The 16,428-nt window shown below is 43.9% G+C and overlaps 1 protein-coding gene across 5 annotated transcripts; it reads left to right on the forward strand.

Moving 5' to 3' along the window:
• The first annotated feature begins 993 nt into the window (after positions 1 to 993).
• On the forward strand, positions 994 to 14,619 carry exoc7 (exocyst complex component 7). 5 transcript variants are annotated; one of them, XM_083905273.1, is made up of 21 exons: positions 994 to 1,179; positions 1,312 to 1,377; positions 1,802 to 1,986; positions 2,082 to 2,187; positions 3,283 to 3,505; positions 3,591 to 3,758; positions 3,921 to 3,932; positions 5,703 to 5,795; positions 6,668 to 6,736; positions 6,894 to 7,039; positions 7,140 to 7,292; positions 7,378 to 7,476; positions 7,552 to 7,614; positions 8,388 to 8,454; positions 9,789 to 9,851; positions 9,932 to 10,052; positions 11,318 to 11,413; positions 11,547 to 11,610; positions 11,804 to 11,845; positions 13,444 to 13,577; positions 14,385 to 14,619. In XM_083905273.1, the coding sequence occupies exons 1-21, from the start codon at positions 1,102 to 1,104 to the stop codon at positions 14,485 to 14,487; spliced, it is 2,151 nt and encodes a 716-aa protein (XP_083761399.1). In that variant the 5' UTR covers positions 994 to 1,101; the 3' UTR covers positions 14,488 to 14,619. The 5 variants fall into 5 exon arrangements, with proteins under 5 accessions (XP_083761399.1, XP_083761396.1, XP_083761400.1 ...); XM_083905270.1 differs by lacking the exon at positions 6,668 to 6,736; XM_083905274.1 differs by lacking the exon at positions 3,921 to 3,932.
• The last annotated feature ends 1,809 nt before the right edge of the window (positions 14,620 to 16,428 follow it).

A 16,428-nucleotide genomic window follows, 5' to 3' on the forward strand; every position in this document is an offset into this window, starting at 1 on the left:
TCACAAACACAATAATTACATCTTTTAAATTTTGTTTGGGGAAAAAAGGGCCAAAAATACAATAATTAAATCTAGTTTTGAAGAAAAGTTGTGGGAAATTTCAATTATTCTTGCTGATTCGTGATTTTGAGTATACGCGATAAAATATTTCAATTTATGATGATTACGTTGATGTCTGAGCAAGAATTGTTTAAAATGGACCTATAATACTTTGTATTTATACATTCAACACAATACTAATGTTAGATATTGTATTGTCAAAGTATGTGACAAATATAAATGTAAAAAAGTAGGGAAATTTAGCTTGAAAATAGAGTAGAAATGTCAATTTAAAGCACAAATACCTTCATTTTATGTCTATAGACTAAATATTCACATATCAATGCATTATATATACACATAAATGACTAAATTATGTCACATTTACCGACGCGATGTTATGGATAAGCTAATGTTGACAAATCACTTTCCGTCAGTTGACTGCAGTGAACCCCACCGGTCTGTTTGCGTCAGTACACCAAGGTACAAACGTTTTTATCTTCCTAAACCTCAGTAGTTTTTAACAAACCTTTTGTCATATTTTTCTGGCGTCCAATTAAACACTAAAAACCAAAAAAAACAGCGACAATTGTTGGTTTTAATACGAAATTAATCGTGATGCCACAACAAACATGGCGCCGATTTTGCTCCGAGTCCCCAAAACGGATGCGGAAGTGGCGTTTGAAATCAACCGTGTCCGCCTTCAAAACAAGACGCGTATGTGTTTTACGCACAAGAAAAAGCAACAATAAACACTAATTAACTGATATTAGCGTCACATCCGTATTCACAGATACGTCGAACTCAAACCGGACGGTTAATTAATAAACATTTACTTTTCTAATTAAGTTTAAAGCACTATTTTTTAACGGCGGGGTGTTTTATTTTGAAATCGTAACCGGATAGCTTGTATGTATCAGCATCCTGGCCTAGCATCCTCGTAGCTGTTGACAACATTAGCTTTTGGGCGTCGGTGCTGTTGTTTTTATGATTTGAAGGCCGGTAAATTCGTCCGTAATTGTATTTTTTCCTTGTGTGAAATATCTCCGGTGACTTCCGGTGATGGGACTCACGTCCAGGATGGTTCCCACCGAGGACGCGTCCGCCAGGAAGCGCGAGATCGAGGGGAAACTGAAGCAGGTCAGAGCCGCACCGGAACACGGACTGTGCCTTTAATGGCGAAACGTTTTATAACATTATGACATTTATGTTTGTTTACCAGTGAATAAAAGTTGTTTTTCTTATTTTTTATTTTGCTGCGTCATGTTACAGGAACAGGAAACGCTGTCGTTTATCAAAGAAAACATGGAGAAGAGCGATCAGCTGACCAAGGGCATGGTATTTTCAAAATAAAACAGTGTTTTAAACTGTAAATTGGCTCAGATTAAGTAGGTTTTGTGTTTTAATGTTGGAAAATAACGCAGATATAACGCAGCAGCCACTTTATTAGGTACAACTAATATATGGACCGATATGGGTTTTTATGGCTGATTTATGGACTGTTATTGATGCAAATTTGGGGGTTGGTCTAATATATTTAACCAATCTCATAAAATAATATATATTATATTAAATATATATTATATATTTTTTAAATAATATATATATTATACTATTTATATATAATATATATAACTGACTAACCCTCAATGTAACAATACACAGAATTATCACAAAAATGTATCGTCGAAGAAGAACATCAACAGGAAAAATCGTCTCATTTCAAAAGCTTTTTTTTTTTAATCCTTCCTCGTGGTCAAAGGTCTCCATCCTGTCGTCGTTCGAGAGCCGCCTCATGCAGCTGGAGAACTCCATCATCCCCGTCCACAAGCAGACGGAGAACCTGCAGCGTCTGCAGGAGAACGTGGACAAGACACTGTCCTGCATGGACCACGTCATCAGCTACTACCACGTGGCCAAAGACACGGACCGGATCATCAAAGAGGGGTGAGACTCTCTCTGTGTGTGCGTGTGTGTGTGTGTGTTTCCTGTGGTCACGTGACCAGCGGCAGCTCGTTCTCATTGGTCGTTGGTGTTTTCAGGCCGACGGGCAGACTGGACGAGTACCTCGCCTGCATCGCAAGGATTCAGAAGGCGGTGGAATATTTTCAGGACAACAATCCCGACAGTCCTGAACTCAACACAGTGGTACAGTACTGACCTCTGACCTTTGACCTCTCTGCACGCGTTCATGTTCCTGGGTTTTACACACACACACACACACACACTGGTTAGTGGGTCAGTGAACACAACATGACAAAAATATACACAGTCATAAAACAAAGCACAAACAATGACACGTCGCTTTGTTTCGCTACAGTTAGCATGTTAGCAAACGCGTTCTGACGATGTTAGCATACTAACACTGAGTTTATGTTAGGACCTGAGGGAAGCTAACTTCACAAGCTAACTTCACAAGCTAACTTCACAAGCTAACTTCACAAGCTAACACAAAGTTACGGCACTTTTTTCACGACACAGTCCCGGCACAGGACGGCTCGAACGAGTCTGCAAATGTTTTAGCCGCGATTCTGCTACTAAAAACAAAAATCTACGTCAGTTTAAGTCTACGATATGTACGTCTCATGTTCACGTCTTTATCTCACTCACTCTCCCACACCAAAGTCACTCACTCTCCTACACCAAAGCCCAAAGAGAAAACCAGTGATTTTAGCTCACGGGGACTCAGGAGCTGCTGGTCCTCTGCTGCCTCGTGTGGTCACTTTGTGTCACTGAGTTAAGTCTAAATGAAATATTTGGAGGCAGCAGTGGATCAACAACTCCTGTGAACTCCTGTGTGCTGTGATGTTAAAATCACTGGTTTTCTCTATGGGGTTTGGTGTGGGAGAGTGAGTGAGTTTACAAACTTCCGTTTCCTGTTGGAAATAATTTTTTATGTTATCATAGATTTAAACTGATGTATATTTTGTTGTTTAATATCTTAACATTGTGAAAACATTATTTTCCAACAGGAAATTGAAGTTTGTAAACCACTCACTCTCCCACACCAAACCCCATAGAGAAAACCAGTGATTTTAACATCACAGGGACACAGGAGTTCACAGGAGTTGTTGATCCACTGCCGCCTCCATCACTAAGTTCAAACGTCTTATTGTAATGAATTCGGCATTTGAAAAACTTTGTTCAGATTGACCTCGGTGACACAAAGTGACCACACGAGGCAGCAGAGTGACCGCCACGGAAGTCGAGCAGCGCTGACGTCGTTTTCTCCGTCTCTCGCAGAAAGCTCGTTTCGAGAAAGGTAAGGAGCTGCTGGAGGCGGAGTTCCGCAGCCTGCTGACGCGCTACAGCAAACCGGTGCCGCCCATCCTCATCCTGGACGCCATCAGCGTGGACGAGGAGCTGGAGGTGCAGGAGGAGGTGGTGCTGGAGCACCTGCCCGAGGCCGTGCTCCAGGACATCATCTGCATCGCCGGCTGGCTGGTGGAGTACGGACGCAACCAGGGTGCGGAGAGTGTGCTTTCAGGTTTGTGGTTCCTCGTTCCACCACTCACACTTCTAAAGTCTTCTGCCTTTTTTTTTTCCTGCAGATTTCATGAACGTCTACTTCCAGATCAGGTCCAACCAGCTGGACCGCTCCATCAAAGGCCTGAAGGATCACTTCCGTAAGAACAGCGCCTCCTCCGGGATCCTCTACTCGCCTGCCGTCCAGACCAAACGCAAGGACACGCCCACCAAGAAGGCTCTGAAGAGACCAGGTCAGCGAGCAGAATCCTGTTGTTTTCGCTCTGCGTGAAATGTTATTTGCCGAGTCGTCGCCGTCCAGCCGCGTCGCTCGCGATGTGTTCACTGTCGCCTCGCACCGTCTGACTAATCCTCCCGTCTTTCCCTCTCTCATAATCCCTGTGTCGTGATGACAGTCTACATCCCAGGTAAACACACACACACACACTGCTGCTGTGTCTCAGTGTTTCTGCCTCCTGCTTCCTGCTCACGCCAACTTTCACCACACGGAGGCGCCACCAGCAGCAGCAGCAGCAGCAGCAGCGTGGTGCAGATGCTCGGCGATATTTGTCGTTCTCGTCTTTATTTCACTGTGAGACCGACTTTAACAACAGGAAACTGATGTTTGTAAACCACTCACTCTCCCACACCAAAGCCCATAGAGAAAACCAGTGATTTTAGCTCACAGGGACACAGGAGCTGCTGGTCCTCTGCTGCCTCGTGTGGTCACTTTGTGTCACTGAGTTAAGTCTAAAGTCGATATTTTAAAAGCTGAATTCACTAAAATCAGTCATTGTAAGTTAGTGATGGAGGCAGCAGTGGATCAACAACTCCTGTGAACTCCTGTGTGCTGTGATGTTAAAATCACTGGTTTACTCTATGGACTTTGGTGTGGGAGAGTGAGTGACTTTGGTGTGGGAGAGTGAGTGGTTTATAAACTCCAGTTTTCTGTTGGAAAATTCGGTCTAACAGCGATATAAAGACGTGAACGTGTTCTTAACATATCGTAGACTTGTCTTGATGTTGATTTTATCAAATTAAAAAGGTCAAGTAACAGGATACTGAGGTTTATAAACCACTCACTCTCCCACACCAAAGTCACTCACTCACTCTCCCACACCAAAGTCACTCACTCACTCTCCCACACCAAAGTCACTCACTCTCCCACACCAAAGTCACTCACTCTCCCACACCAAAGTCCATAGAGTAAACCAGTGATTTTAACATCACAGCACACAGGAGTTCACAGGAGTTGTTGATCCACTGCTGCCTCCATCACTAACTTACAATGACTGATTTTAGTGAATTCGGCTTTAAAAATATTTAATTTAGACTAAACTCATTGACACAAAGTGACCACACGAGGCAGCAGAGGACCAGCAGCTCCTGTGTCCCTGTGAGCTAAAATCACTGGTTTTCTCTATGGACTTTGGTGTGGGAGAGTGAGTGAGATAAAGACGTGAACATGTGACGTACATATCGTAGACTTAAACTGACGTAGATTTTTGTTCTTAGTAGCAAAATCGCGGCTAAAACATTTGCGGACTCGTTGGAGCCGTCCTGTGTCGGGACTGTGTCGTTAAAAAAAGTGCCGTAACTTTGTGTTAGCTTGTGAAGTTAGCTTGTGAAGTTAGCTTCTCTCAGGTCCTAACATAAACTCCAGTGTTAGTACGCTAACGCCGTCAGAACGCGTTTGCTAACATGCTAACTGAAGCGAAACAAGGCGACATGTCATTGTTTGTGCTTTGTTTTTGTTTTATGACTGTGTTTATTTTTGTCGTGTTGTGTTCACTGACCCACTAATCGTGTGTGTGTGTGTGTATGTGTGTGTAAAACCCAGGAACATGAATGTCGTGTTTAACTCGTGTATGAACTGTGATGTATGAGCTGTTTTTCTAACCTGTTTACTCTGCTCTGGTTAACCTGGTTACCATGGTTACCGTGTGTTTTGACGTACATGTGTAGCTGTGCTGCTGTCTGTGGTGTTAGGCCCCGCCCCCCTGTCCTCCTCAGTGGTGGAGGGATGTGGTATCTGATGTTTCATCACTCACTTCCCAGCTCTTTCTTCTTCTTCTTCTTTTCCTCTTTTCCTGGCTGTCTGGACTCTTCACTGCCCCCCCTCACACACCTCCTCCTCTTCCTCCTCCTTCCTCCTCCTCCTCCTCCTCTTCTGGACTCGGTCTCTGCTCTGGGACCAGGGACCATTCGCAAGGCTCAGAACCTTCTGAAACAGTACTCACAGCATGGGCTGGATGGGAAAAAAGGGGGTTCTAACCTCACTCCTTCTGAAGGTAACGCACCTCGCTCTGTTGTTTCGGTGTCTTTGTTTCTCCCCCCGTCATCTCTCCGACACACACACACACACACACACACAGTGTTTACACACCGCAGCTTAAATCAGGTCATATAAAATGTCAAAATATGGTCAGAAAATGTAAGTTTTGGTATTTCCAGCGGAGCCTGAATGCACCTTTTTTCCCGAACTTGTAAGATTCCGCGCTCACGACATCGTAAACGCACGAAAACGTGTGTTTTATTTTTATGAGAATTATGGCAAAACGTTTATATACAGGAAGCTGAAGTCAGTGGCTCTTATTTTGAAAGCCAGGTTGAAAGGAAGTACTAGGACGCCACATCAAACGTGACAATTACGCTGCAATTTTTGTTATAAATAACATTATTACAATTACATATTTGGTTAGTTTTGTGAATAAAATGTCATTTTAAGTTTAATCTAAAAACACAATATTCAGTTCAAATGTCACTGGTTTGTAAAAACATAAATATTATTATTATTATATTTAAAATATTTTTCATGATTTATTTAATTTAATTTCTGCATTTTGTGCAAAAACGCATTACGTTTGTTTTCTGCAACTTCAACTTTGAAAAGCTTAGGGTATATCCTGTTTGTGTTTGCAAGGTATTCTGGGAAATGTAGGTTTATGTGGAAAAAAGCTGCGGTGGATTAAAAGCTGTTGTGTCCTCAAACACACACACACATTTCTTTGACTCCTCCCCCTCCGGTGCTTGGTGGTGGTCGGTACAGCTGCACCAGGTTCAGGTTTGTCCCTCTGGTCTAGTCAGGCCCCGCCCCCTGCTCCTCCTCCTCAGGTGGTTTTGACTAGACCGGTGTCTCCCTGTTGCTCCGCCCACTCACCAGGTTACGATCACGACCTGCGGGTCAAACACCTCAGCGACGCCCTGACCGAGAAGCACGGGGCCGCCGCAGGTGAGTGACGGGATTACGCACCGGGGGAAGAAACGTCGCACTCGACCGATCAATAAAAAAAATCTCATAAACGCATCGCGTAAAATGATTTTCGCGCTAACTCGCAACCGACTCTGCGACATCGTCTTCACCGTCTCGCCCCCGTGTGTCCTCTCAGGGAAGGACGATGTCCTGGACATCGAGATCGACTCGTACATCCACTGCATCAGCGCCTTCGTGAAGCTAGCGCAGAGCGAGTACGCGCTGCTAACGGAGATCATCCCCGAACACCACCAGAAGAAAACCTTCGATTCCCTCATTCAGGTCAGGAACTGCGACTTTTGTGCGACGTTTGAACGCGACGTTTCCTTCAGGTGACGACGCTGAAGATCCGCTGTCGTAACGTTACACCCTCTGTCCACAGGAGGCGCTGGACAACCTGATGCTGGAGGGGGACAACATCGTGTCGGCCGCCCGCCGCGCCATCATGCGCCACGACTACTCGGCCGTGCTCACCATCTTCCCCATCCTGAGACACCTGAAGATGAACAAGTCCGAGTTCGACGCCACGCTTCAGGTTCGCGACGCGGCCAAAAAAAACGGCGCATCGCGCGCATCGTACGATTTCCGATAAACGGTGATATTTTGTCGTTTGTGTGCAGGGAACGGCGGCGAGCACCAAGAACAAGCTGCCCACGCTCATCACGTCCATGGAGACGATCGGAGCTAAAGCTCTGGAAGAGTTCGCAGATAGCATCAAGGTAAGACCCGATCAATCGATCAGCGAGGATCGCTAAAAGACGTTATTGACGGAATCTTTTCTTGTCCAATCGCAGAACGATCCCGATAAAGAGTACAACATGCCTAAAGACGGAACGGTCCACGAGATGACCAGCAACGTAAGTCGACACCATTGCTAACCATGATGAGTCGCGATTTTTTGAAAATCAAATTGTCGTAATACGTTTATCAAGGTTTTCTTTCGGCGTCTTACTAAATCGTGACATTTTTACTATGAATTTGACAACTTACGATATTGTGTTGTTTTTGACGTCTCGTTAAGCTACGACGTTTTGCTCTGCAACATTTATACGTCGTTTTTGATACATGCAGTTTTATGAGGATCTTTGACGTCTTACTTTAGTTGTTTTTTGCGTACGACTATGTTGCGACGTCTTTACGATGATTTGTGTCTTTTTTTTACTGTCTTTTTGACATTTTACGTCGTTTTTGATGCCTTGTTATGTACATTTGATCGACATTTTTGACGTCTTACTGTATGTTCTTTTTGTTTTTGAATTCTTACTATATTATTATTACATCTGTACGATGTTTTTGACGTGCTATTTCATTACATTTTCACGCCATTTTCTGACGTCTTACTATATCATGACACGAGTTGACACTGAAAGTTTTTGACGTTTACACTACGATGTTTTTATGATGTTTAATGTTTTTGACACAATTCCGACAGTTTCCGTGCTTTATTATTCTAAAACACTTTGACTGTAATTAATCAAATCTTTAAAGTGAGTGAAGTGTTTTCACTGGTGTGAGCTCACAGTTCACCTGTGAACCTTCCTGTTTGCTCTGCGTCTCCATGGAAACGCCTCGTCTGTTTAATGAATCGTCCACAGTTTGGTGGTAAAAACCCTGACCTTTGACCTCACAGGCCATCCTGTTCCTGCAGCAGCTGCTCGACTTCCATGAGACGGCGGGAGCCATGTTGGCGTCGCAAGGTACGGACGCCGTTAGCTGTTAGCAGTTAGCAGTTAGCATCTCGTCTGAGCACAAACTGGCGGATGTTCAGTGTCTGTACATCTGGTTGTTTGGACAGTAGTTGCTTTTTTCAGGTTAAAAAAAGCTCCAAAAACTTCAATTTTTACGCTAAAGAGACGTTTCCTCTCAAGAGGTGGAGACCCAACACGGAGCTCAAAGAGGACGGAAAATATTCTGTATGGATTGTGCTCTTAAGAGTTGGGAAAAACTGCTATAAAATGACTCATGTTCGGTTTTTACGTTAATTTTCCACGCCGATTTCTTCTCCGGACAGTGTGATCGTGTTTCCGTTTCCTGTCGCAGTTTCAGGAAATGATAAATAAATAATGAATAAATAAATACTTCGGAAAAGCACAACGTGCAGCTGCCGTACTCGCTGCCAGTATTCAGTCTCATTTTGGCTCCGCCTCTACGATCTACGATGGCCACGCCCTCTATAGGCTGCAAGTACGATGAAAAGGAAACATCGCGATCCAAACACCAAAGATCAGATCGGCATCGGGGGTCGGATTGTAGTCGGTATTTTTGACGAATAAACGTTACCGCGTAACAACTTTGACGACAAACTGTGATCCAGATCCTCGATCCACTCTGGTCCAGTTTCCTGGTTCTTCCTTCATTAATTCCCCTCTTTGTCTATTTGGGGGCGGGGCATGTTTTCAGGGGAGGGAGGGGGGGGGCGTGTGCATCACGGTGCCTTCACGAATGAGTGTTTACGATAAAGGACTTTTTGTTTGAAAGTCGAAACATTTTCTAAGACAAATTTAACAAATTCGGAAATTCAAATTTTTCCGAAATTTCTACTTAACAATGTTGTTAATACGACACAAGGGGGCGTGTTCTCCTAAACATTGGCAGAAAAAGACGACGTCTGAAGGCACCGTGCTCCTCCTACTTCCTGTTGCTTCTGCGACTTTTCCTTCCTTCGGTCACTTAGGCCCCGCCCCCTTGACTTCTCTGCTTGGCTGATGACTGTTTTGCTTTTTTCTCTGCACTAACGATCTTTTTCTAACCAATCTTTTTGCACTTTCTCTCTCTCTCTCTGTTTCTCTTGTGCCTCGGCTCTTGTTAGTTCTGGGCGACACTTACAATATTCCGTTAGATCCTCGAGGTAAGACCACGACTGGGCGCGCTCAGGCCCCGCCCACTGCCCAGTCCGTCTCAATGTGTGTCCTTGTTTTCCATCAATCTCCACTGTGTGTTTAACGCTAACAAGACGACGTCTCCGCACTCACTGAAGTGTTTCAGTCGTATATCGCGACGCGAGTCGTAACGATGTCGTTTTGTTTCCCAGAGACCAGTTCGGCCACGAGTTACACGTCCGACTTCAACAAACGACTCCTCAGCACGTACATATGTGAGTATGTGACGGGAAAAACGTAGCGTTTTTACATACCTGCGTGTTTTTCTTGATTGCGATGTTTTCTGCTCCGTCAGGTAAAGTCCTGGGAAATCTTCAGCTCAACTTACTGAGTAAATCTAAAGTTTACGAAGACTCGGCGCTCAGCGCTATTTTCCTCCACAACAACTACAACTACATCCTCAAGTCTCTGGAGAAGTCAGTTCATTCACCACTTCATCACTTCATCACATCATCACATTCACCACTTCATCACATTCACCACTTCATCACTTCATCACATCATCACATTCACCACTTCATCACATTCACCACTTCATCACTTCATCACATCATCACATTCACCACATCATCACATTCATCACATCATCACATTCATCACATTCACCACATCATCACATTCATCACATTCACCACTTCATCACATTCACCACTTCATCACATCATCACATTCACCACTTCATCACATTCACCACTTCATCACATCATCACATTCACCACTTCATCACATTCATCACAATCTCCACTTCATCACTTCATCACATCATCACATTCACCACATCATCACATCATCACATTCACCACTTCATCACATTCATCACAATCACCACTTCATCACATCATCACATTCACCACATCATCACATTCATCACATCATCACATTCACCACATCATCACATTCATCACATTCACCACTTCATCACATTCACCACTTCATCACATCATCACATTCACCACTTCATCACATTCATCACAATCACCACTTCATCACATCATCACATTCATCACATCATCACATTCATCACAATCACCACATCATCACATTCACCACATCATCACATTCATCACATTCACCACATCATCACATTCACCACTTCATCACATTCACCACTTCATCACATTCACCACATCATCACATTCACCACTTCATCACTTCATCACATCACATTCACCACTGCATCACATTCACCACTTCATCACATTCACCACTTCATCATATTCACCACTTCATCACATTCACCACTTCATCATTTGTCACTTCATCACATTCACCACTTCATCACATTCACCCTTTCATCACATTCACCACTTCCTCACATTCACCATTTCATCACGTTCACCACTTCATCATTTATCACTTCATCACATTCACCCTTTCATCACATTCACCCTTTCATCACATTCACCCTTTCATCACATTCACCACTTCATCACATTCGTCACATTCACCACTTCATCACATTCACCACTTCATGTATCACTTCATCACATTCACGGTTTTTTAATGTCTTAATATCCAATTTTTTGTTTTCAAAGTCTTTCATTACGTCATTTTTGCGTTTTCATGTTCAGTATTTGATGGTTTTTTTTAATGTGAAGAAGAAGAAGAGATTTACGTAAAGCTAAAATAACGACCGTTTGCGTTTTTCTTTATTTTACGTGATTTTTCCCGACGTCTCCAGGTCAGAGCTGATCCAGCTGGTGACTGTGACGCAGAAGAAAGCTGAGAGTTCGTACAGAGAGTTGATCGAGCAGCAGATCCAGATGTACCAGCGCAGGTCAACACACACACACACACACACACACACACACACACACACACACACACACACACACACACACACACACACACTCATTTGTCACGTGGACGTTTTCACCTGCTAGCGTTGATTTGCGATGTTTTTGTCACAGTTGGCTGAAAGTCACCGAGCTCCTGACAGACAGGAACATTCCCGTCTTCCAGCCTGGAACCAAGGTCAGAACCTTTCCTACAAACGTGTCAAGTTCAACACGCGAGCGAAGGTTTTGACGTAGACGACGAAAATGTTACGAGTCTGTGAGGTTAGCGGAGCCTCTGAGGGGGCGGAGCCTCTGAGGGGGCGGAGCCTCCTGCAGGTCAAACTCAGGACAGACAAACTGTAAAATAACAAACTCTGGTCTCGTTTCAGCTCAGAGACAAAGAACGACAGGTGATAAAAGACAAGTTCAAGGTGAGAAGAAGATTTAAATATCTGTCGTCATAGCAACAGAGTGACAACATCAACCTGACTCCTCCTCTCCTCCTCTTCTTCCTCCTCTCCTCCTCCTCTTCTCCTCTTCTTCTTCACCTCCTCCTCTCCTCCTCCTCTTCTCCTCCTCCTCTCCTCCTCTTCACCTCCTCTCCTCCTCCTCCTCTCCCCCTCTTCTCCTCCTCTCCTCCTCTCCCCCTCTTCTCCTCCTCTCCTCCTCCTCCTCCTCCTCTTCTCCTCCTCTTCTTCACCTCCTCCTCTCCCCCTCTTCTCCTCCTCTCCTTCTCCTCCTCCTCTTCTCCTCCTCTTCTTCACCTCCTCCTCCTCCTCTCCCCCTCTTCTCCTCCTCTCCTCCTCCTCTTCTCCTTATCCTCTCCTCCTCTTCACCTCCTCTCCTCCTCCTCCCCTCCTCCTCCTCTTCTCCACCTCCTCTCCTCCTCCTCTCCTCCTCTTCACCTTCTCTGCCTCTCCTCCTCTTCACCTCCTCCTTCTCTCCTCCTCTCCTCTCCTCTCCTCTTCTCCTCCTCTTCTTCACCTCCTCCTCTGCTCCTCCTCTTCTCCTCCTCCTCACCTCCTCTCCTCCTCCTCCTCTCCCCCTCTTCTCCTCCTCTCTTCCTCTCCCCCTCTTCTCCTCCTCTCCTCCTCCTCTCCTCCTCTTCACCTCCTCTTCTCCTCTCCTCCTCCTCCTCTTCTCCTCCTCCTCCCCTCCTCTTCACCTCCTCCTCTCCTCCTACTCCTCTCCTCTTCACCTCCTCTTCACCTTCTCCTCTCCTCCTCATCCTCTTCTCCTCTCCTCCTCTCCTCCTCCTCTCCTTCTCCTCCTCCTCTTCCTCCTCTCCTCCTCCTCCTCCTCTCCTCCTCCGCTCCTCTCCTCTTCCTCTCCTTCTCCTCCTCTCCTCCTCCTCCTCTCCTCCTACTCCTCTCCTCTTCACCGCCTCTTCTCCTCCTCTTCTCCTCCTCTTCACCTCCTCTTCTCCTCCTCTCCTCCTCTCCTCCTCCTCCTCTCCTCCTACTCCTCTCCTCTTCACCTCCTCTTCTCCTCCTCTTCACCTCCTCTCCTCCTCCTCTCCTCCTCCTCCTCCTCTCCTCCTCCTCCTCCTCTCCTCCTACTCCTCTTCTCTTCCTCTTCTCCTCCTCTTCACCGCCTCTTCTCCTCCTCTTCACCTCCTCTTCTCCTCCTCTCCTCCTCCTCCTCTCCTCCTCCTCTCCTCTTCACCGCCTCTTCACCTCCTCTTCACCTCCTCTTCTCCTCCTCTCCTCCTACTCCTCTCCTCCTACTCTCCTCTTCACCTCCTCTTCTCCCTTCACCTCCTCTTCTCCTCCTCTCCTCCTCTCCTCCTCCTCCTCTCCTCCTACTCCTCTCCTCTTCACCTCCTCTTCTCCTCCTCTTCACCTCCTCTTCTCCTCCTCCTCTCCTCCTACTCCTCTCCTCTTCTCCTCCTCCTCCTCCTCTTCTCCTCTTCTCCTCCTCTCCTCCTCCTCCTCCTCTCCTCCTACTTCTCTCCTCTTCTCCTCCTCCTCTCCTCCTCTTCTCCTCCTCTCCTCCTCTCCTCCTCTCCTCCTCTTCTCCTCCTCCTCAGGGTTTTAACGATGGTCTGGAGGAGTTGTGTAAGACACAGAAAGGGTGGGCGGTTCCCGACAAAGAGCAGAGAGATTTCATTCGTCGAGCTCAGAGGAAAGTCGTATCGGACGCTTACCGAGCTTTTCTGCGCAGGTACGATGTTTTTACCACATCGTACACTATTGCGATGTTTGTACAGCGTCTTACTGTACTACGATGTTTTTACCACATTGTAACCTATTGCGATGTTTTTACGTCTTACTATACAACGATGTTTTTATGTCTTACTGTACTATAATGTTTTTACGACGTCTTATTCGGCTACAATGTTTTTACCACATCGTACACTATTGCGATGTTTTTACAATATCTTACTGTACTACACTGTTTTTATGACTACAACGTTTTTACGCCGTCTTACGGTACTACGATGTTTTTACCACATTGTACCCTATTGCGATGTTTTTACGTCTTACTATACGACGATGTTTTTACAACGTCTTACTGTACTACGATGTTTTTACGACTACAATGTTTTTATGGCGTCTTACTATACTACGATGTTTTTACCACATCGTACACTATTGCGATGTTTTTACGATATCTTACTGTACTACGATGTTTTGACGACAACAATGTTTTTACAACGTCTTACTGTACTACGATATTTTAACGACATCTTACTCTGCTATGGTGTTTTTACCACATCGTACCCTATTGCGATGTTTTTACAATATGTTGCTGTACTACGATGTTTTTACGATATATTGCTGTACTACGATATTTTCACAACTTCTTACTCTACTACAATCTTTGTCTTTGATGTTTTCGTTTACCGTGTTTGTAAAGTTTACGTGGTGTTTTCTCGCTGCTATTTTTTCCTGACGTTTTTTTTTTTTTTTTCACTTCACTGTGATATTTTTACGAGGTTTTTTTCCCTCCCTCACTTTTTTCTTCCAGATGTGCGAACATCTCGTTCACGAAAAACCCAGAGAAGTATCACAAATATCGTCCGGAGGACGTGGAGGAGATGATCGAGAGGCTGTTCGACACGTCGGCCTGAGCCGCGACGTCATTGGCTGAGTCTCCGCCGCGTTTTTGTACAAAGGAATTCAAATAAAAACAAACAAACGTGTCGTATTTATGTGATTTTAGCTCCGCATTTCAAACTAATAAAGGGAAACGGTGACGTTGACGAGTGGCTGCTTTTTCTCTTTTTCAAACTAAGGATTTCTGTTTTTAAATCATCATTAACGACGTATGTTCACGCCGCATGTTTCTCTCTGATTTATTCGTCCTACAGCTCTGCAGTGACAGGAAGAAGCAAACGCATGATTAAAGTCTGGGATTATGCGCATATCAATGAGCCGCGAGCGAGGAAACACTGGGAAACTTCTGTGGAAGATCAACGTCAGACGTGATCTTCGTTTACAGAAAACACCACGACGACGATGACGCTAACATCAGAGATTGGAGAAGAAGAAGCTGCCACTTTATTAGGTACAGCTGTTCAACTGCCGTTAACCACGTGAGAAGCTTTAAGTCATGTGACCTGATGAAGACGAGTGGTTTTACCGTGTTTTTAATGTCGTACGATGACATTTGTACGACGTTTTTAATGTCGTGCGATGACATATTTCTGACGTTTTTAATGTCGTGCGATGACATTTTTACGACGTTTTTAATGTCGTGCGATGACATTTTTACGACGTTTTAAATGTCGTACGATGACATTTTTACGATGTTTTTAATGTCGTACGATGACATTTTTACGATGTTTTTAATGTCGTACGATGACATTTCTACAACGTTTTTAAATGTCGTGCGATGACATTTGTACGACGTTTTTAAATGCCGTGCGATGACATTTTTACGACGTTTTTAATGTCGTGCGATGACATTTGTACGACGTTTTTAAATGTCGTGCGATGACATTTTTACGACGTTTTAAATGTCGTGCAATGACATTTTTACGACGTTTTTAATGTCGTGCGATGACATTTTTACGACGTTTTTAATGTCGTGCGATGACATTTTTACGACGTTTTTAAATGTCGTGCGATGACATTTTTACGACGTTTTTAATGTCGTGCGATGACATTTTTACGACGTTTTAAAATGTGCGATGACATTTTTACGACGTTTTTAATGTCGTGCGATGACATTTTTACGACGTTTTTAATGTCGCACTATAACATTTAAAAAAAATGTTTATGTCGCACTATAACATTTTTTTAAATGTCAACGTACGACATTTTTACGATGTTTTTAATGTCGCACTGTAAATTTTTTACCGTGTATTTAATGTCGTACAATGACATTTTAACATTTTTTTATGTCACACGATGATATTTTTACGATGTTCTTAATGAGTCAGTTTGATTGACAGTTCACCTGTCCAATGACAGTTTGATTGACATGTGGTTTGATTGACAGTTCACCTGTCCAATGACAGTTTGATTGACATGTGGTTTGATTGACAGTTCACCTGTCCAGTGACAGGCAGTTTGATTGACAGCTCACCTGTCATTGGTGAGCTGTCAATAAAATATATATATATATATATATAGTAAATAAATATTATAAATAGATGCAATGTTTTTATATGAAGTTACATTATTTTTATTCAAAACTATTTAAATAAAGAAGCAGAAACAGAAGTTAAACTGCTGCTGCCCCCGTGTGGTCACTTTATGTCACTGCAGTAAATTAGATGGAGGGATTTTAATTTAATCTAATAATCTATAGTTTAATCTACAACATTTCTCACATATTTCATGTACTCTATTTCTCACTAAATTGCCTGTAATCTTAATCTCAACACAATCTGACTTGATTTATTTTGCTTTTTAATCTGTGAGAAACAGAATACTTTTGTTTTTTAATTAAAAAAGTCTCATGAAATTGTCTTTAATGTCTAAAAAGATGACGTCAGTTTTAATCTGCAGAGATTATTTGATTAATCCACTGTTAATCGATCACAAAAGTGTTTTTTTTTTTGAAT

The sequence above is a fragment of the Microchirus variegatus genome (genome assembly GCF_963457635.1).
Source record: "Microchirus variegatus genome assembly, chromosome: 18".
NCBI classification, from domain to species: Eukaryota; Metazoa; Chordata; class Actinopteri; order Pleuronectiformes; family Soleidae; genus Microchirus; species Microchirus variegatus.

Excerpts from the sequence above, each read along its gene's own strand:
- exoc7 (XM_083905273.1), top strand. The coding sequence starts at position 1,102 with ATGGGACTCACGTCCAGGATGGTTCCCACCGAGGACGCGTCCGCCAGG. Across the intron at positions 7,615-8,387 it reads TCCACGAGATGACCAGCAAC|GCCATCCTGTTCCTGCAGCA; the intron begins GTAAGTCGACAC and ends TTGACCTCACAG. Across the intron at positions 11,414-11,546 it reads ATCCAGATGTACCAGCGCAG|TTGGCTGAAAGTCACCGAGC; the intron begins GTCAACACACAC and ends TTTTTGTCACAG.